General features: G+C 37.3%; 2 protein-coding genes, 1 long non-coding RNA gene and 1 pseudogene across 5 annotated transcripts; 1 reads left to right on the top strand and 3 right to left on the bottom strand.

Annotated features, from left to right (window-relative positions):
* Window positions 1–100: 100 nt before the first annotated feature.
* On the bottom strand, window positions 101–5,353 carry LOC103944349 (beta-glucuronosyltransferase GlcAT14A-like). The gene is made up of 4 exons (XM_009354787.3): window positions 4,608–5,353; window positions 4,406–4,481; window positions 3,766–3,881; window positions 101–691 (listed from the first exon to the last, which is right to left on the bottom strand). The coding sequence occupies exons 1-4, from the start codon at window positions 5,110–5,112 to the stop codon at window positions 171–173; spliced, it is 1,218 nt and encodes a 405-aa protein (XP_009353062.2). The 5' UTR covers window positions 5,113–5,353; the 3' UTR covers window positions 101–170.
* A 1,832-nt stretch (window positions 5,354–7,185) lies between these two features.
* Window positions 7,186–9,372, top strand: LOC103944351 (protein PNS1). Of its 2 annotated transcripts, XM_048576349.1 has the most exons (4): window positions 7,186–7,667; window positions 7,828–8,097; window positions 8,449–8,973; window positions 9,068–9,372. In XM_048576349.1, the coding sequence occupies exons 1-4, from the start codon at window positions 7,593–7,595 to the stop codon at window positions 9,200–9,202; spliced, it is 1,005 nt and encodes a 334-aa protein (XP_048432306.1). In that variant the 5' UTR covers window positions 7,186–7,592; the 3' UTR covers window positions 9,203–9,372. The 2 variants fall into 2 exon arrangements, with proteins under 2 accessions (XP_048432306.1, XP_009353063.2); XM_009354788.3 differs by having other exon boundaries at window positions 7,191–7,667; window positions 7,828–8,973.
* Window positions 9,358–11,436, bottom strand: LOC103944352. Of its 2 annotated transcripts, XR_007255364.1 has the most exons (3): window positions 10,933–11,308; window positions 9,746–9,990; window positions 9,358–9,651 (listed from the first exon to the last, which is right to left on the bottom strand). It is a non-coding gene; the product is annotated as an uncharacterized LOC103944352 (long non-coding RNA). The 2 variants fall into 2 exon arrangements; XR_007255363.1 differs by having other exon boundaries at window positions 9,358–9,990; window positions 10,933–11,436.
* Window positions 11,437–12,564: 1,128 nt separating this feature from the next.
* Window positions 12,565–19,595, bottom strand: LOC103944442 (annotated as a pseudogene).
* Window positions 19,596–20,546: the final 951 nt, after the last annotated feature.

Genomic DNA, 20,546 nt, shown 5'->3' with positions numbered 1-20,546 from the left:
TGATTCAATCCTTAAGACTTTGAAGCTTGCTAGCTAACTAGCTATTATCATAAAGATGTATAAAAAAATATAAAAATAATAATAATAAAAAAAACCCCAAATTTCGAAAAATCATGTAGAGAACACACAATTACAAGCATGCAATTTATTAATTTTGGTTATAAAAAGAATCATCTGCATTGTTGTTTCTTGAAGTTCCTTGTGGAGAGGAGTTTCATTAACAAAGATTTCAACCTCCTAGACCCGGATCCAGGTCTTAAAACGCCATAGTTTTCACTCTGCAAACTCGAGCATACCTTTTGCGTCTTCCCATTACTCCCAGAACACCATCCCCCGTAAGCAAATTGTCCGCGATGTCGTTTAAGAAGGTCGCGATCAATTTTGTTTAGAACAGGGGCATTTTTCTTGAACTTTCTAGCAAATGGACGGTTGCTCAGAATCATTCTTCTGAGGTCTCTCAGTCCAAGAGACCTCGGATGCTGCTTCGGAGGTGTATCCCATGTAATGAAATGAAGGTCGTGATTGACGGTGGTGTTCTTGTAGTCTTCGGAGTTGCATATTACTGTCTGGAAGTAGCCTTCCGGTGATGAGACAAAGTTAGTGTAGTAGAGGAGGAGAGTCCTTGGCAGATTGTCCCACCCTACGACGCAATACTCGGCAAAAGATCTTGATAAAATTGTCCAAGCTGAACCTGGAGTGAAAGCAAGAGATCAATATAGATTAATAAGTGTATTGTTACTTTTATGGTCATTTTAGTGAAAGTGTTGCTATTCGGACCACATTAATGACCCACATTACCGATCATCTTTTAATAATGTGGTTAGTACATGTAATACAAAAAGCATTATTCATTCAATAAAAGAAATCTCAAATCCATAACCCTAGTCATGGACAGAGGGAGGCAAGGCCCAAGTGGGGGCACATGCCCCCTCTCATCCCCTTTTTTAGCATTACAAATTATTCAATTAATCATTCTCATTTTTTTTCCTTTGCAGATTATTCAATTAATTATATTAAAATAGGGAAAATCATCTTCTAGTTTTTAAATGCGCCTCCATCCTGTATATTTTTCTCATGCACTAATGTCTAAACCTTGTTGAGTTGCATGTATTTGGTTTATTAGTACAAATGAGCATTAGATTGTCAACAACTAAAGACAAAATTAGACAATAGAGTAATAAAATTAGGCATTTTGAATTTAATTTTTTCAGCATTTGTAAAAGAACTAATTTTATTTGTCCAAAAAAGGAGCTCAAATTTTTTAAGGTGCCCCCCTCTTAATTAAATTTCTAACTTTGTCCCTAACGCTAGTGACCCTCCAAACAAATATTTTACAATTTTGAAACATTAGCTAGCATGCAGTGTTCAATAAAAAACTGAGAGTGCGAACCTAATAAAATCGTGCGAACTTAAACTACGTTCATATAAACTTGCAAATTTGCAAGCAATGGATTTATTTATGTGTTTAATAACAAGTGTATATATTGGAAAATACTACTTCAAAGAGTCTATAGAAGCAAGAGAACACGTGCATCCCAAGCGAAAGCAGTTTATAAAAGAGAGGCCTTATCATTTAGATATGTGGTGCATGCAGATTGCAGGTGTCTGTTGTTTGACGTAGCTCTGCTCCCTCTCCAATGCTTATACTCTTTTTAGTTAACCAATGCTTATTACTCGATCTACACCATATTTCCGCATGCAGCAAAAAGTTTCAACCAGATTTAACAAACCCCCCACCCCACCCCTCCAAATAAGGAAAGTGCCATAAACCAGTTTGGCAAACTCGCCAAATTGATCATCTTCCAAATTCCCGAGTGTTGAAATGTTCAGTTTTAAAGTACGTTGCCAAAATCTGGCCGCTATATTATTAATTTGTTATGGTTATTTATTTCTGATTATGTTGGCCAATCTTCATCATAATTTCTTGAATTTTTCGTGTTGCGTTTAAGATGCGTGTAGACAGGTCAGTAGTTTGGTTCAGCCAACAATAGTTAGGCGGAGCGGAGAGAAAAATGCCAAAGCATGTTATTAAGTGATGCATAAACATCATGATAAATACGAACTGCCCACTAAACCTACAAGAAGAAGTGGAAATAAAGAAACGGTGAAAGGGACATTCGAAGTTTCCCCAAATGAAAACGACCGCAATTTACATATAGTCCGTAAATTTGATCATCACCTTCATCTTGTCATGGACTTGTCATGGGTTTCCAACTGGATTGTTCTCCACCTTGTTTTTTCTGTTGACTTTTTGGTAAGTAGTGGACTAACTGGTTTTTTTATTTTATTTTTGTATAACAATATTTTATGTGGACGATAAAGATTTGAGATAAGTAGTTGAAGGATGGTGTTATATACACATTTTTTTTTACCTCACACACATTCTTGTTAATTTTTGTCTCTTGATCTTCTTCAATTCATCCAATTCGACAACAAAAGTTGAGAGATGTGTAGGAGGTAGCACCACCCCTTCCACCATTGGTTTTCAAAATAACTAGTCTCTTTTTACACGCTTACGCGTGTGGCGATTAGCTATTTTTTATTTTATTATTTATTTTTCTGGTTAATAATATATTATTTATTATTTCGTTGTTTTAGTTTTACTTATTTTTGTTGTTATTATTTTTATTAAATATATGTTGAAAGATAATGAACTTAATTGTTGTGGACTTTTTTTAACCTTTTTTTTCATCTTTTTGAAAAGAAAAAAAAAATAGACAATTTGGGTAATATGAAAGTTTCATCATTTTTGCCTTCTTTCTTTATATATATAGCAATGACAAATTAACAAGTTCGTTAAAATTTGATAAATGGTTACCTTGAAAAATATCAAATTTTTTTCTTTGCTAAGGAAATTAAATCTCAATTAGTACGACTAGTTTGCTCATTTAGTTTTAAGATTCTGACATCTAAACTATACACGTCGACTTCCTTTTTCCTAAACTTGAAAAGTACTTATAAGTACTGATCAAGTTCAAAATTTGATTTATAATTTACAAGTAGATGTGAAAATGTGAACCAGTGGACGAAGACAAATGTTATCGACAGAACAGAATGCGTGAACCAATTTCGTACAGACAAAGAAAAATGAAAAATGAAAAATGAAAAAGAAGCACAAAAGTAAACTATCACAACAACAAGACGTGTTATCTTTGGATGCTTGTGCTGTACGGAAGAGATTTTTAGCATGTCAGGACACAGCCCGTTACACAATTGACAACTTGAAAAGAACTTCCATTAATTTTAGAAAGGTTTATCAAAACATTTCCGGTACTATTTATTTTTAACGAAAAATTATATTTATACATTTTCTCAATACTATTCACTATACCTTTAAAAATGGCTTTTCATTAAAAATGAAGTTTTTTTAGACTTTTCGTTAATTTTCCTTTAATTTTATTATGACATTTGGTGCCGTATTCTAAGCACAATGAAAAATTGCTCGCGGGTTAGAAGTTTGCGTGCTACTACAATAGCAATATCCAAAATAAAAGAAGAAAATATATCTATTTGCTAATTTTCTTTTCTAATTTATAATTATTAACTTAATTAATGAAATTAATCATTTTTAATAAGGAAAACTAATGAAAAAGACTAGAAAACTTTGAATTTTAACGATAAGAACAAAATAAAGGGTAAAGTAAATAGTACCAGAATTGACTTTTTAGTGTAAAAATATGAATTTCGTTAAAGTGAACAATACTGGAAGTTTTTCTTTAAAGTTCTTTTTTTAATAAGAAAAAAATTGGGGAGTTGGGGTTGAACCTGTGTAAAGCTTGAAAGCAGTTGGGAGAGCCCTTTGTTTGATGACCCACCACAACTCTGATTTATTCAGGCTGTACAGTCCTGGGTCTATTACCATTGGCTTCCCTCTCTTATTCCTGCAAAATCACTAATTAGTTTTAACAATATAGAGGTATAGAGGGTACTAATTATTATTTTCATCATAGCGATATTCTAATTTAATAGACTTTTTAATCAAAATAATCTATGAGAATTGCATAACTTTTCATTTTGATTCTTAAGATTTGAAATCAATAGAAGTGATTCCAAGATTGTCCACCATCAATCATTTTGGTTATTGGATGAAAAATTATGTTAAGTAAGGACCAAAATGATAAAATTATCCTTAATTTAATAAACAATAGGTCGCCAAAATTGAAGGTATTTTTGTTATTTTATAAAAAAATTTCACATAATGATCAAAATGATTGATTGTGGACAAATTCAGGACCAAAATGAGAAGTTATACAAATCTTATAGAACATTTTGGCTAAAATGCCAATTTAATATAAAGAGCAATAAGTGAAGAGTGGAGAGGAGAAAGCAAACGCACTGTTCTAATCAACTTAATTAACGCAAGAACTAAATGATAAATTAACAAACAAAAAAAACAGAGACTCACAGCTTCCAACCCAAGCGACTTGTGTGATGTATGAAATTGAGATCTCTTGGTAAATCAGAAAAAGCATGTATCAGATCTGAAAACAAATTTTAATAATTATGTAAGAATGCAAGAAATTTAAGTAAGAAAAACCCAACACAAAATATGGATTTAATTGCAGCAAAAACAAAATTAAACAAAAATAAAAAGGCACTCACCATACCATCTTGAGTGATTAAAGGATAATCAGAAGCACTAAGATTGATAAACCAATCCCAATCCCAAGTCCTCAGGAGCAAAGACAATGCATGAAGAGTAGTGGCAAGCATGGTTGGTCCTCTGTAAGTGACCAAATTAGGTTTTCCCAAAACCCAAACATTACCAACTTGCCCAAAAACTGGATCTCCAGCCACAAAGTCAGCAATGTCCCTGTGCTCATCTTCTGGTGCAGCGTAATCCATATGGATTAGATAGTAATTTCCAGGATGGTATAGGGCATACAGCATGCGCTTTAGCTTCGTGGAATCGCCTTTGGATGCAGAGATTAGGTAGGAAAATGTCACCGGATATGGCTTGGTGGTGCTGTTGCTGGATACGGTGGTTAAGTTGAAGTAGTTTATGACTGGCTTGAAGTTGTGGATGGGGATTTTTAACCTAGTTGGGATGTATAGGAGAGAGAAGAGAACTGAAGTTAGGAGGAAAGATATTACATAAACTTTTATGGCCATTGCTGAAGATTTTGGGGATGGAAGAATGTTTACAGAGAGAGAGAGAGAGAAAGAGAGTAGTTAAAATGGTTAAGGAGAGAGAGAGTTCTAATTGTAAAGCCAATGAAGGAGAGCTTAGGAAATGTGTTGGAAGTGAAGTTTGGGTTCCTTGCTTTAAAGTGAAGGCGATTTAGATGTGTCAGTCACTGTATAATTGTTGTTGGGTGGGGGAGATCTTTAAGGTTTTAATTAGTTTTCTTGTGATGCGTTGGTTAATTGCTTAGTTTTTTAGCAATGACAAGAAGTTAATGAAATGAAGATATTTATGACATGAGTACACCATTATCATGGTGTTATGTGGGTATGATACAATGATATATGTAAGTTTTGTTTTCACGTAACATTGTATTATTAGAACAGAACACTATATTAATAGTGTAGTCAATATATTTGTGCTATGTCAATTGTTTTCGATAAAGCACTAAAAGTTTGATAAATGTGTTTTGTTTGACTGTGTAACTCATAATATTTACGTTATGTTTTGGTGAGAGATTTCCAAGTTTCAAGTGATTGAATTTTTCCTTGTTCTATTTTGCAGATTTAGACCTTTAGGTTCGGCTTTAGAGAGATTAGGTTTCATGTCCTCCTCCCCTCTTTTTCTTGTATCTTTGTTGCTTTTGTTTCTACAAGGTTAAGGTTTATGTCCCCCTTTCTTTTCATGTATTTTTATTCTTTTTTCATGTATTATGAGGGGTTAGGTTTATGTCCCCCTTGACTAGGTATACTATTTTTTTTCGATATCAATAAAACTTCTCTCTTTCCGTCAAGGTTTTCTAAAAAAATAAATAATAATAATTGAATTTGAGGCCAAGTTAATGGGGATGAACTACACACTATTATACATGAGAAATTAGAAATGCACTTCATAAACATTAATACAAAATAAGTGAGAAAATTTGGCAAATGACTACTTGAAGTCAGTCATTTACAAATTCATCGCACATGCCTTTGCAAATACTCATGACGGACATTTCCAATTCCCTCTATCCTATTGTTTATGCCAAATTATGGACCAACGAGATAGAGACTAGTGAAACCACACAAACACACAACTTCTTATAGTTCACATGAAATTGGGGTAATCCACATTTAGTTGTTTCTTTTGCTTTCATCATGAGAGCCTTTAAGGGAGCCTTTAAAAGAACAAAACTTGGACTCAACCTCCTTTTGTTTTTTTTTTTTTTTTTCAAATTTTTTTTTACATATTTTTATATTAGGCCCAAAATGGGGCCCAAAAATAAGCGCAAACCGTGTACCAACAAAATATATTGTAGCTCAACTTCACCATAGCATTTCTTGCAAGTAGTTGTAGTTGGCACCTTGAAATTGAACTGCCCCCAAATACTGTTGAAGGGCAACCCTGTAATTATGTTTGCCCCCAAAGTGGTTACAAATCAGTTAGCAGCTGAACCAAACAATTCTCTCTCTCTTTTTAACAGAATAAACAACTTTTTTTCTCCAAAAGAAAAAGAGAAAGAAAATCCGTCCGGAACAAAAAAAGTAGACCAACTGCTTCACGAGAGAAAACACAGGGCCAGCCAGAAGTTGTTTTAATTCTTGCGCAGCACGTCACCATTGCTGACCTGCCTAATAACCCTAATTAGCAATAGTGAGGATCCTCGCCGGATCCTCTTTGTGAGGATTCCGGGATCCTCCAATCACATATGTTCATCGTACATCATGTGATCAAAAATTATTGTAAATTTCTTTATTTAAAATTGAATATAAACAGTACCTGACGAAAATTGACCGCACAATATATGATCAACGAATGTGATTGGAGGATTCTTGGGATCCTCACAAAAAGGATCAGGTGAGGATCCTCACTCAATTAGCAAAACATAAACGCCCACGTGGCAGCTAACCAGCACAGGATGCCAACAGTGACAGTACGTGACCAACAAGTTAATCTGAACTCAAGAAAAATTGTCGTAGTGTAAGACTCGGTCAGTCGTCTTTTTAAATCGAATCTCGGAAATTTCCATCCATTTCATGATTTGTTGAATCTTGGAGGCAAAGAAAGCGACAGTCGAATTGGGAGCCATTGAAATACATAAGTACTTGTACTCTCTCTCTCTCTCTCTCTCTCTCTCTCTATCTACCCCCTACAGATAATTAGAAGAAAGAACAGAGTCCTTGCGGTTGACCTCTTTCCGATATCATTTTCGTCTGTCTTCGTTGGTCTTGATATATCCGGTTCGGTTTCTGTGGATGCAGACGCAAGAACTTAGCAACAATCCAACAGAAACAACCACGGCCGAAGAATTTCTGTGAACACAACCTAGGATTAGTTTAATTCAAAGGCCGGGAATTTTGGTGCGTCTGATTTTGTTGAAACTTGGAGGCAAAGGAAGTGGTAGAAACCATCCCAGAATTTCTGTAAGAAAAAGGACAGGTGAATTCGGAATTTCGACGCGATTAAGGCATACGTGCATCGAGTTATGGCAAGTTTAGAGACCACCACGAACATCCACATGCAAGTTCAAGTCAGACCTTCATCCGTAAACCAAATCAAGGTTCTCTCTCTAACCCAATTCTTGTTTCTTTCTCTGGCTTTCATCTCTGTCACCAATTTTTCTTCTTTCTCACTGCATCTTTCTCTGTAATATAGATTTTGTCGGTTTTCGTTGATCTTCTTGTTCATTGATATATCCAGTTCGTTTTCTGTGGATGCAGACGCAAGAACCTATCGACATTCCAACCGAAACAACCACGGCAGGACAATTCCTCAGGAGGCTCTTTAAACTTCTTTTTTACTTGCACTTGATTTTCATCACCATCTTCGTAATCTTCCTTACGCTCTATGGCCTTATCTTCACCACTCGCACTCGCCATTTCCGACCCCTCGAGTATTACCCTCCATTGCTCACTGCAATTGGGTGTTCTGCAACTGTTGCTTTCATATGGCAGTGGATCACTAGCTCAAGCCCTTCAAAAGCCATCCAGGTAGCCTTCTCGCTCAGCCCTCTGCTAACATGCGCAGTTGGTGTACTACTTATATACATAAGTTCTCGTGTAAGTTTGGCAGCGGGTGTGATTGCCATCGTTTGTGCCCTCATTCAGTCTCTGTATGGCTGTTGGGTCAGTCCCCGTTTTAACTACGCCATTCGAGTTTTATCAGTTTCCACTGCTTTTCCTCCTCCGAAAACTACAATACTAGTCATTCAATCAATTTTCGTCAGCATTCTTTACTTGTGTCTCTTGGTTGCCGGCATTGGAAGAGCCACTGCCATCAGAAGTAGTTGGAAGGCCCTGTTCATCGCAGTAATATTGCTAAGCATGGCATGGACGATGCAGGTAATCAAGAACACGCTGCTAGTTACCATCTCACGAATCAAGTATATGAACTTCGCATTTGGAATAGAGATTGACACACGTGAGGCTTCCCGCGACACCATTAAGCACTTGACTGGGAGTATTTGCATCGGCTCCATCTTGGTTCCGGTTCTTGGGGTTGTTCGCGGCTCAGCCCGAGCCATGAAACTGACTGCAGGGGACACCGACGAGTTTCTGTTTTCGTGTGCCAACTGCTATTCAAGAATGGCTTCGACGCTGGTGATGTACGGGAATCGCTGGGGTTTTGTGCACGTAAGTGCGTATAATAAGGGGTTTGTGCAGGCATCATCAGATACTTGGGAGAAGTTCGAGAACGAAGGACTGAAAGAATTAATCGACTCCGATCTCACCGGATCGTTCTGTTTTCTTTCTGGGGTGGCAGTAGGTGCAATCTGCAGTCTAGTGAGCGGGACCTGGGCTCTTATAATTCACAAAAGCTATGCTACAGAAGTTTCGATATACGCATTCTTCATCGGATATTTCATGGTAAAAACTCAGCTGTAATTATCCTTCCTCAGTAAACTTGGCAATATCAAAACACTAATGTGTTCTAACTTTGGCTTTGATGTATGTGATTCAGTGTCGGGTTGCTATGGCATGGCCGCAAGCATGTGTTTCGTCTTACTACGTGGCGTATTCAGAGGATCCACAGAGCGTTAGATTTGATTCGACCATACCTGCTCGTGTTGAAGAGCTCCAGAGATTCCAAGCATAAGAACCGCAAGCTATCAACAAGTGATCAAGCCTATTGCAGGAGCGGTCGAGTAGGATCCTCTGCGTCCAGTTTTCTAGTCGACTAGTAACAACATACAGTTTTCTGTAAATGATATGTAGTTCTGAACATTCAACACGATAAAGGGCACATAAATCTGACGAAGAACACCATTTCGAAGAGTAAATGAATCAGATGCATTACTGTTACACTTAACGTAAACTCATCGTGGAATTAGCTACAAAAAATTCGAGAAAGCATCATGGCTATAATACAAGTTACTTGCACATACAGCAAATTCAAGGAAGATAAGCGAACCGGTATGGTAATCCTAGATGCCCGCGGCCACCACATTCTGAACACATAATGTTGCCACTTCCCCCGCAACCAACATGGAGCAACTATCGCGTTAGCATATTCTCATTGGCCATATAGTATATACTCCAATGAACCTATAAAACTTTAATATTTGACAATCAAGTGCAAATATTGTTTTCTTTTTCAAATCAACAAATGTACTCAGTTATGAGAAGAGGAGCTAATTACCAAGGCAGCGAACTTTGACAAGAATACCCTGGCTCTCCAGTATTGAATCAACATACAGGCCTGAACCAGAACAAGTGGTGCAAAGGACTGCGCCTTTAGCTTCGGGGATTGTTTCCAATGATTTTCTCAGTCAAAGACATCCCAATAGGCTTCTCGATTCTCCCTTCCGGTACAGACTTATCATAACAAAACAGAGATTCAAGACTAGTTCTTTGTTTTTCCGCATCTCCAGCTGAGCACCCAGCCTACAACATCAAATAAAAGCTGAATAAGATACATACCTATCTAACTCATTGAAATTTTTTATTTCCCTTCGGAATTCATTATCTTATTTCATCATTTTCCGTCAATCACACGACATTCTCACATATACTCATTCAGGATAAGAATTCATCTCAATGCACATTTCATGTAGTTAAAGAACAAAAAAAGACCCCCGAATGAGCTAGATATTATCCTAGGTAAGGCCTCCTTTCAATTAAGGCAGTATAATTTCAACAGTTTTAAACAACATCTTCATCAATTGGAACTTAACGGAGACTTGCAATTTAGGTAAGGCCTCGAAGTTTTCTCAAAAGATAAACTTGGCCTCAGCTTTTGATAAAAAGACAACCCTTTTCATTTACTTCGAATCCCTAACCTCAACATTCCTCACAGAGATAATCTTGGTCACACTCTAAAAATGACCGAAAAACTGAGAAAAGCTTACACGCCATCAAATCAAATCGAAAAACCTCAGTCAAAGCGAGCTCCAAATGCTCGACGAGGTTATGAATCAAACTTATGAAAACATGCACCTCTATTAGTAAATGAACTTCCTTTAATCCATTACCAATTAGAAACAGTTAAAAATCAACTCTTGCTACTCTTGCTACAAATCATTAGCAGAAAATTGGCAAAAAAGATAAGTAACAATTGAAGAAGCATCATTCCCATCAACAACAATTTGTAAGTATCATTTGGTGGAACCACATTTATCAATAGTAAAATTCAACCAACACAGAGGTTATTTACTAAAAAAATTCCCAATTCACAAATACAAATACAAAAATTGATACAGAATCAGCGCATCAAACTAAAAGGTAAAAGCAAATTAAACATAAATAAACAGCTCAAGATATAAATTCCACGAAAAAAATATAATAATACGCAGGAAAAGAGAGAGAGGTGAAGAAACAGAGGCCTACCCCATGTGAAGAAGAAGGAGAAACAGAGCCGTTGGGAGAGATGGCGGCAGTAAATTTGGCGATCGACCCACCACGTCTGAGATGAAACCCTATGAAAATTGTCATGGATATCCAACTTTGTCGAAGAAACAGGGACGACAGTAATCATAGACGCCGTATTTGCAGCAGCAGAAGCAGAACCCATTTGATCAAATTTGAAATCTTTGATATCAACTTTCACATATAGAAATTACAGGGAGAGAAAGACTGAAGAGAATAAAATAATTTGTCACAATTAAATGAGTGAGAAGAAGAAACTTCGGTGTAATCGACGACGACGAACTGGGTTGTGAAACTCTCTTCAGATTAGTTGGTGTCGTCGAATAGTTTTCTTTGGGCTTGAGGTTGTAGATGGGTGAGGTTTACATGCTTCGGTTCAAGAAGAGTTGCTCTTTGGGTCAAGCTCGACCCAATAAGTAGAGGATCCGAACCACACTCGTTTGAAACGGGTCGTGTTTGATTATTTTGGAATGGATATTTCTTTCCAATTTCAAGTACATTAAGGTAGGTCTTACAATTTCTTGCATGAAATCTATACAAAACAATATGAGAAAATGAAAGATTTGGGGATATCTCAACAAGTGGGTGGTTATTGGGTCGTCGGGTCATGTTTAGACATTAAAAATCTATTTGGTAAGACAACATCTTTACCATGTCTGGACATTATGCATGCTAATTTCTTACATAACCTGCTACCTAGACACGAAAATGATAAATGGGTTTAAATTTCAAAAAACAATTAATAAGAACGACACACCATAAATATGTTTATGAATGTATATAGACATGAAAAAAAATAAAAATAAAAGAGGTGAAAGTTATCCAATTCTTTTTTTTTTTGGTACAGGGAAGGGCAAAGCCCGAAAGTTTTCCAATTCAATAGTCTTTGAATATAAAAGTTATCTAATTCAATATATTAAACCAGCCATATGTTAAGAAATGGCTAGCTTTTCAAATTTAGGAAATAAGATCTCTACTTGTGTTTTTTGGATTTCCCAACGAAATTATACCCTTTTGCCTTTTGGTATGAATAGTTCAGGGATGTTCTTATTTGGACAAATCAAATGTGAAAAGTGGTGTAAAGAAGGCAAGAATATAGTGTATGTGATAGATCTATTTTCCTTCTATATTTTGTACTTTTACTTTACTATCCAAAATAAATTAAATACTGTCATTTTGAGCTGAAGATCAAAATTGGAGTATATTTTATAAAAAATAAATTAAACGAAGATGCTGACAAATAAATATGTTAGCATAGAAAATGGAACTAACACAAGATTAAATATAATAAACTGCCTACGCAGAATGCAGTTTGCTGTTTTTGTCTGTATTTTTGGCTACTTTTCATGTTCTTGTTTGTTTTTCTTCACTGGTTTAGTTAGCTACATTGCCCACACTAAATCAAAGTTTTAGGTCAAGAAAGCAGAAAATACGTACACTCAGCAAAAAAACACCTTTCATATGTCTGGTGAGAAACATTGAAACTTCATTCATCTTCATTTTTTGAAACGGATATTTACAGGAACCATAAAGATCGATCCGCTACCAAAAGAACTAGAACAAAAACAAAAAAACAAAATGGATTCTTTCGTGCTAACACTGCAGATCAGTGACCACCAAAATGGAATCCTTCAGCTTTTTGATCATCTTGTTCAACTTTTCCTTAACTGCCACGGCTGGAGACTCCTCCAGCATCCTTTCAATTCCGCCACCGTGCGGTCCCATCAGCTCAGTCACAATTTCCATTTCCAAATCCTTGTTCACAAGGTTGGCAACGGTTAATTTCAAATGCAAGGCCATGCAGTCAACTAAACTTGTCAAAACCACCTCCCAATACGCAGTCATCCGCATTTTCAGGTCATACGCCGCCGAAAGAGCGTTCGAATTCTTCCTAAGAGCTTCAACTTCAACCTCCCCTATGCCCTCTATAGTTATCTTAGCTGGGCGGTTTTTGTCTTTTAAGACTCCGTTAACGAAAGCGTCATGCTGACCTATCAATCTATTCCATTCAGAGAGGTACTCCGGATTACATGTATAATCAGTAACTTTCTCCATTTCAAATATCTCCGTCATCCAAGTAATCGACCTTTCTTTCATCTTCGACATAAGATTCTGGCCTGCTCGTTTGGCGGACAGCTGAAGCTGATAATAATTTTCTGAATGTCGCATTAACACTGAAACAACAACATCCTCTATATAACTCCAGATCTTCTCCACAAACCCAAGAGGAATGCTTGAAATTCTGTTCACTCTGCTCTCCAACACAGTGATAAAACATTATGAGGAAGAAAGTTCGGAAGACTAATCCGCTTCGTTTCCTCCAAAACATTAATCTCTTCCATTAGAAAGTTTCTCTTTGAGTCACTTTGAGCACACTTGTGTAGCTCATCTGGGTATTGATTGAGCATGTCGACCATTCGCACAGTGAAATGCATGTGGCGATCATCAGAATCAAATTCTCCTCTTAGAAGAATTTTCCTGAGTGATTCTTCTGCCGATCCAATGATCTGCATGAAAGCTGTCATATCTTCAGCAACGGATGTCAGACTCTTAGGCATATTGTTGAGCTCTGCGAGGCTGGAATTCAACTTCTCGTTGATTTTCTATACTATCTCTGGTAAATTTCTTGCTATGTTATTAACCTGAATCTGCACCAACCTTTGTGCTAAAACTGGAATAACCATAGATTTGTCGATATTAGATAGAAGAGGATGAGATTGAAATAATTCCTGAGTAATGGCCCCTGCCTCTTCGTATGTTTCATCACCAATGCGTTTCCTCAAGCAGACATAACCTCGCCCAATATTGACATCGTCTCCTGTTACCTTCTTAAGCAATCCTTCCGGTGCCTTATCGACCTTCATCACTACCGCCAGAGTCCTTTCACCGGTCTTGTCAACACTAGCAGACAGGACATTAAGAATTATACTCTCCTCAGGCTTGATATATTGCATCATCATATCCTTGATTTGATCATAAATATTTTTAGGCTGACCCTGAACTGGGACTCTAGTGATCCCAGGAAGATCGACCATCGTCAAATCAGGAACGCCATTCTTTTTAACCAGCAATGTCAATGGGTGTTGAAATTCAGTTCAAAAAACGTTTGTATATTTCATTGTAAGTTAGTATTACAAGTGAGGGTTCTTATAGAGAGGCCGAGCTAGGTAAAAAACCCATTGAACAATTACAACCAGCTACAAGAAAGAAACCAAAAGATAAAAAAGCTAGCCCTAGTTACAAGTTACAAGAAATCTAGAACTAAGATACTAGAAGACATAAACCCTAGAATTAAGGGATTGGAACAAAAGCAAGTTGGTAACAAAAGTGACCGTTTAGTAGCAGCTGCAACTCTACCCAAGAATGAGGGCTAGAGTTGCAGTTGCAACTTGAAATTTGATGAGCTGTGATGTGCCTTGTACACCTTCCACATAGACCCAACGAAACTATAGCATGCTCATAATCGGTCAGTTTCAATATCCCCCTCAAGCTGGATCAAGAGGGGTAATTGATCCAAGCTTGCTCAGTAATCTTTGGAAATGAGTAGAGTTGAAAGTTTTGTGAACAAGTCAGCAAGTTGATCGTAACTTCGAGTGTTCACTGTGTTGATGACTTTGGATTGGACTTGAGCAGGAATGTAATGACAATCAACCTTAATATGCTTTGTTCTTTCATAAAAAACTGGGTTTAAATCTATGTGCATGGCAACCTCATCACTTCATCGCGTAATCACCATTTGTTTTTTTACTCTTCCATGTCACAAGATTACCACCAACAAATGTACAGAAACTAATGGTAGACTTGCGATTGAGGGAATTACCTGCCCAGTCAACATCTGTGTATGCCATAATGTGATTTGAGCCATGTTTCTTCATGAGCAAGCCTCTACCAATTGGCCCCTTCAAGTATCGTAGTATCCTTTTGAAAATCTCCCAGTGAATCAGTGTGAGAGAGTGCATAAATTGGCTAACAAGGCTTACTGAATAAGCAATATCAGGTCGTGTAATTGTAAGGTAGATCAGCTTTCCTACCATACGTTGCTAGACACTAGGTTTTGACAGTGGTTCACTTTGGACATCTAATTGAAGTTTGCTCACAAGAGGGGTAAGTGCTGGCTTGCAATCCAACATGTGAGCTTCATCCAATAGATCAAGTACATATCTTCTTTAATTTAAGAACAAACCCTTGGAGGATGTGGCCATTTCAATGACAAGAAAGTACTTTAAGACTCCCAAATCCTTAAGAACAAATTGTTGATGAAGAGAGGATTTGAGGGCACTGATTTCTTCTATGTTATCTCCCGTTATAATAAGATCATCAACGTATATAAGGACAATGAGCTTACCACTTGTACCATTGCGAACAAACAATGAAGAATCGGCATGACTCATCTGGAACCTTGCAGCTTCAAGAACTGAGCTCAACTTCGAGTACCAAGTTAGGGGGGATTGCTTGAGTCCATATATAGCCTTGTGAAGCTTGCAAACTTTGTTAGTTTCATTCTCTTGTGGATGTTCAAGAGAGCTTCATGTATACCTCTTCTTCAAGTTCACCATGGAGGAATGCATTCTTCACATCCATTTGAAATAGAGACCAATCATGATTAACTGATACAGACAACAGTACTCGTACCGTGCTCATTTTGGCTACAAGAGCAAATGTCTCCTTGTGGTCAATGCCATAAGTTTATGTGAAACCAGGGGCTACTAATCGAGCCTTATGTCTTTCAATATTGCCATTTGGATGGAACTTTGTCTTGTATATCCACGTACTCTCTAATGCCCTTTTTCCCTTTGGAAGATCAACCACACTCCATGTTTGGTTGTCATTCAGTGCTTTAAGCTCTTCTTTCATTGCTTCCTGCCACACTTGAATGTGAGCAGCTTCATTAAAGTTCCTTGGTTCAACATTATTGGACAATTGATTGAGAAATGCTGCATAAGATGTTGATAGTTTTTGATAGGTTAAAGCTTTGGAGATGGGATGTCTTGCATTGTACATAATGTACTCTTGCAGCCTGAATGGAGGATGCCTATATCGAGTAGGGTTTCTTTGTGGTGCCAAAGCAGGTTGTGGACTGTGGAGCAGTGACTGAGCTTTCTTGATCAGGAGATATTTACTCACCATCATGTTGCTCCGAGTGATGTTTGAGATGAACATTTTAAGGATTGCATTCATGTAGATTTGCTGGGGTAGGCAAAGGAAATATGTCCATAAGGCTCTCCCCTTGAGGTTTTTCACTGCAACCTTTGTGAAAAAATAGAGCACGCTCATCAAATCGAACATCTCTTGAGACTCAAATCTTTCCATTATGTGGATTGTATATTTATATCCTTTTTGAGAGCTTAAGTATCCTATAGACACACTTTTGACAGCTTTAGGTTCAAGCTTATCTCGATGTGCAGCTTGAACATGAACATAAAAAGTGCACCTAAAGGTTCCGAGGTGTAAGATGTCAATATTCTTTCCCTTCATTACTTCAACAGGTGATTTTGAATTCAAAACACGAGTAGGTAATCTGTTGATGATGTAAGCTGCAGTGAGAAGATCCTAAGACCAAAACCTTCTAGGAACATGCATTTGAAACATAAGGAACCTTGTTTTCTCCAATAGGTCACGGTTCTTTCTCTCAGCTACACCATTTTGTTATGGTGTACCAACACAGCTGGTTTGATGTAAAATCCCATGATTGCTCAAATAATTAGACATGTTATTGGATGGGTACTCAGTGCCATTGTCCGATTGTAAGATGCTTAGCTTAGATGAGAATTGGTTTATGATTAGTTTATGGAAGTCTTTGAAAGCATAAAAAAATTCACCCTTGAACTTCAATAGGTAAACCCAGGTGACCCGATAGTAGTCATTAATAAAAATGACATAGTATTTATATCCATCAAATGAGTCTACATGAGAAGGATCCCAGATATCTGAGTGATCAAGCTCAAACAGTTTACTGGTTCTAGACTTGGAAGAAACAAAAGGAAGTCTAGTTGCTTTTGACGTTTGACAGATTTCACACTCATGTGGTGTTTTACAAAAGTTAGGAAAGAGTTTGGTCATCCCAGGTTCTGAGGGATGGGCTAGTCAAAGATGCGAAAGTTGGTATTCTTAAGGGAAACTTAGGCTGGTAATAGGCTACTTAATAGACTTGAACTTCTTTGAGAGATAATAGAGTTCATTCAAGAGAAACCCTTCACCAATCTTCTTCTAAGTAACTTGATCCTGAAATAAAACATTGTGAGGAGAGAATATGGCAAGGCAATCTAGAGTGGTTATGATTTTACCTATGGACAAAAGCTGGAAAGGGAATGAAGGTACATACAAAGTTGTTAACTCAATCTCATCACTTAACAGTTTAAGTTTTCCTTTTCCTAGAATAGGTTCTCCTTTCCCATTTGCTACAAATACACATGTAGATTTAGGCATATTTTGAAACTTATCTAAGTAAGAAGACTTGTTTGTTATATGGTTAGTGGCACCTGAGTCTATAATCCAACAGTCATGTGTAATTTCATTGAGTGCAGTGGAAAGGGCAATCATAATACCTGAAACATTGTCTTGAGTTGTGGTCTCAATCAAGAAACCTATGAATTTTCCGAGCATGGCAGTAGGATTCTTAGTGGTCACTTCCTCATCTTCAATGGTGCCTCCTCTTCTTTGAAGAAAACTTGCAAATTCATTTATCAAATCTATTGGATTTGCAGTGAAGTTTGAAATTCCTCTAGTCGAAGAACTAGTTGAATGGAGAGCCTTTGGAGTGGTTCCTTTCCCTTTTTTGATCATTTTTCCTTCCTTATCAAACCTTGGCTTGAACTCCAGGTGCAAGATCCAGCATTTTCCCCTTAAATGCCCTTTCATGTTACAGTACATTTCCAAACCTTCTTTCCAATGAAATTTTTTTCACCAGTGTGTTTATGATTGCTAGTGAAAGTCCTAGCCTCAGAGTTAGACTTAGGCTCAATGTGCATGACTTTGCTTCGAGTTTCCTCCATTTGGACAGCTTGACAAACACTATTAAATGAGGGCAGATCGGGTGTCATCAATAAATGACTTCGAAGATCTTCAGATTCAGCTCCTAGACTTGCCAGGAGTTGGAACACTTTTTCTTCATCAGCTCTTTTAAGGAGTGCAGTCGAATCGGTTGTATGTGGACGGTACATGTCGAGTTTATTCCACATGAACTTCATGCTTCCAAGGTGTTGCACGAAGGATTGGTCACCTTGCCTTAGCCCAGCAAGGTCCTTCTTGAGTTGAAATATACGAGCAGCATTATTTTGGCTGCTATACATCTCTTTGATAAATTCCCACAAAATACGAGAAGACTCTGAGTAACTGAAGAGCTTAGATAGCTTAGGTTCCATGGAATTAAGTATCCAGGACATAACAAGCTGATCGTTTGCAAGCCTTGCACCATATGATGTAGAGGATGGCTTAGGTGGTTCAATGCTTCCATTGGCATACCCTAGCTTCGATCTTCCACCTAGGGCAAGAGAAATGGCACGTGACCAAGGTAGGTAATTGAGCTCGTTTAACAACACGTAGCACAGACGCTGATTTGGATCGATCTCACCATGAATTATACTAGGAGGTGAAGTGTTTGAAGAGCTTGTAGCCTCTTGGCTTAAAGAATGGTCTTCTGCCATTACGGTGAATGAAGAACAAAAGAAACAAAGTTTTTGAATGAATCGAAATGCAGAGACAGGACCCTATGGTTCCTGCTCTGATACCATGTTGAAATTCAGTTCAACAAACGTTTGTATATTTCATTGTAAATTAGTATTACAAGTGAGGGCTCTTATAGAGATGCCGAGCTAGGTAAAAAACCCATTGAACAATTACAACCAGCTACAAGAAAGAAACCAAAAGATAAAAAGGCTAGCACTAGTTACAAGTTACAAGAAATCTAGAACTAAGATACTAGAAGACATAAACCCTAGAATTAAGGGATTGGAACAAAAGCAAGTTGGTAACAAAAGTGACCGTTTAGTAGCAGCTGCAACTCTACCCGAGAATGAGGGCTAGAGTTGCAGTTGCAATTTGAACTTTGATGAGCTGTGATGTGCCTTGAACACCTTCCAACATAGACCCAACGAAATTATAGCATGCTCATAACCGGTTAGTTTCAATAATGGGGTATTAGATATCCCCTTACCTCCTCCTGCAATAGAATTAGTGGCTTTGACAATATCATCAGAAATATTGTTTTCGTTAGTACGATCAACTTTGCCGTTACACTCCAAAGAAAGCTCACAGGCTGAGGACTGTGTTGAAGCCTCATTATTATAAGAGGTACCCTTGTACAGATACCTGGACCCCTAGGGAGGCTAATGCCGGCCAACGATTCCAGCACACTTGATTTACCGGAAGATTGATCACCAACCACTACAATTGTGGGGAGCGCAATACCTTCTTCCATTATCCTTAAGTTACGAAGTTTGTCAATTGCGTCGAGCAAAAGGACGGATTTTCTCATTGTATGAGGACACAATTGGCGGTGCACATGTGTTGACAGGTTGAGGTTGTTGTTCTTCGGAATGAACTAGTGCTGTCGAGCTTTCATCATTCGAAACGGTACTCGTGCTTGATTTGCTTTTGTTGGCTGCTAGCTTTCCTGATCCTCCCATTTCTGTAGTAGCACAAGTTGAAAACAGTGTGGATTTCTGACTTACAAGAGATTGGAGCATTTATGAACTTAATATCAATTCGAGTATTCCGAACAAAAATAAACCAATAACTAGATATTCATGTGTGTAAGTGTAACAAAGACTGGTGATCATCCGAATAGTTTGTCTTTTTCCCTAACTTAGTCTCAAATACAATACACACCCACATACACACCATCACGCACGCGCACACCCACCCACCCACCTAAACGCGCGTGCACACACACCCACACACCCCCAACGCGAATCCTTGATGGTATGTTGAAATTCGATAAAGAAGAAAAAAGATGGAAAACTTAGACTTATGTACAAAAGTATAAAACCAAACCACTCAAAGAAATGAAAGTAGCAAATAGGACCCGCTAACAAGCTGCAGATGGTAGGGTGATGCTTTACAATTTGAGTCTTAAAATCATGCTAATGTTTTAATCCATGTAGTTGGCTATTATTTCTGGTATCATCCAAGAATAATACAAATTCCTCTCGGCTATAGCCGTTCGTTAAAATAAAAAAAAATTAAAAAATTAAAAAAAAAACACTAATCCTAATTAATATTTGTGGAATAAACATAACAGGGTCTTAAAAAAAGGAGAAATAGAAGAGTAATGTTATTCATACCATGTTTTTATACCACATTTCTATACCACCTTAGATGGTATCTGATGTGGACAGCCACATCATTTGAAAAATTTGCAAAACCCAAGAAAATGAAAGGAGAAAGACTCCTCGTATACCACAATCATCATTTAATTAACTAGTTTTTCTTAATTATTAGTTTATTAAATAATGAATTAAATTTAAAAATATGATTAATTCAAACGAAGTGGCTGTCCACATCAAATGCCACCTAAGGTGGTATGAAAATATGATACAAAAACATGGTATGAATAGCATTACTTGAAACATAATCCT

Source organism: the organism of the source record quoted next, unplaced genomic scaffold, assembly GCF_019419815.1.
Source record: "Pyrus x bretschneideri cultivar Hongxiangsu unplaced genomic scaffold, Pyrus_bretschneideri_v1 Contig9, whole genome shotgun sequence".
In the NCBI taxonomy this organism is placed as follows: domain Eukaryota; kingdom Viridiplantae; phylum Streptophyta; class Magnoliopsida; order Rosales; family Rosaceae; genus Pyrus; species Pyrus x bretschneideri.
This window is presented reverse-complemented; position numbering and strand designations above follow the sequence as displayed.

Bases quoted from the DNA above. Each gene is read 5' to 3' on its own strand.
- LOC103944349 (XM_009354787.3), bottom strand. From the start codon at position 5,112: ATGGCCATAAAAGTTTATGTAATATCTTTCCTCCTAACTTCAGTTCTC. The intron at 4,482-4,607 runs GTATGGTGAGTG...ATTTGTTTTCAG, and splicing joins TCCTTTAATCACTCAAGATG to ATCTGATACATGCTTTTTCT. The intron at 3,882-4,405 runs GTGAGTCTCTGT...GTGATTTTGCAG, and splicing joins AGTCGCTTGGGTTGGAAGCT to GAATAAGAGAGGGAAGCCAA.
- LOC103944351 (XM_009354788.3), top strand. From the start codon at position 7,593: ATGGCAAGTTTAGAGACCACCACGAACATCCACATGCAAGTTCAAGTC. The intron at 7,668-7,827 runs GTTCTCTCTCTA...CTGTGGATGCAG, and splicing joins CATCCGTAAACCAAATCAAG to ACGCAAGAACCTATCGACAT. The intron at 8,974-9,067 runs GTAAAAACTCAG...TATGTGATTCAG, and splicing joins TCTTCATCGGATATTTCATG to TGTCGGGTTGCTATGGCATG.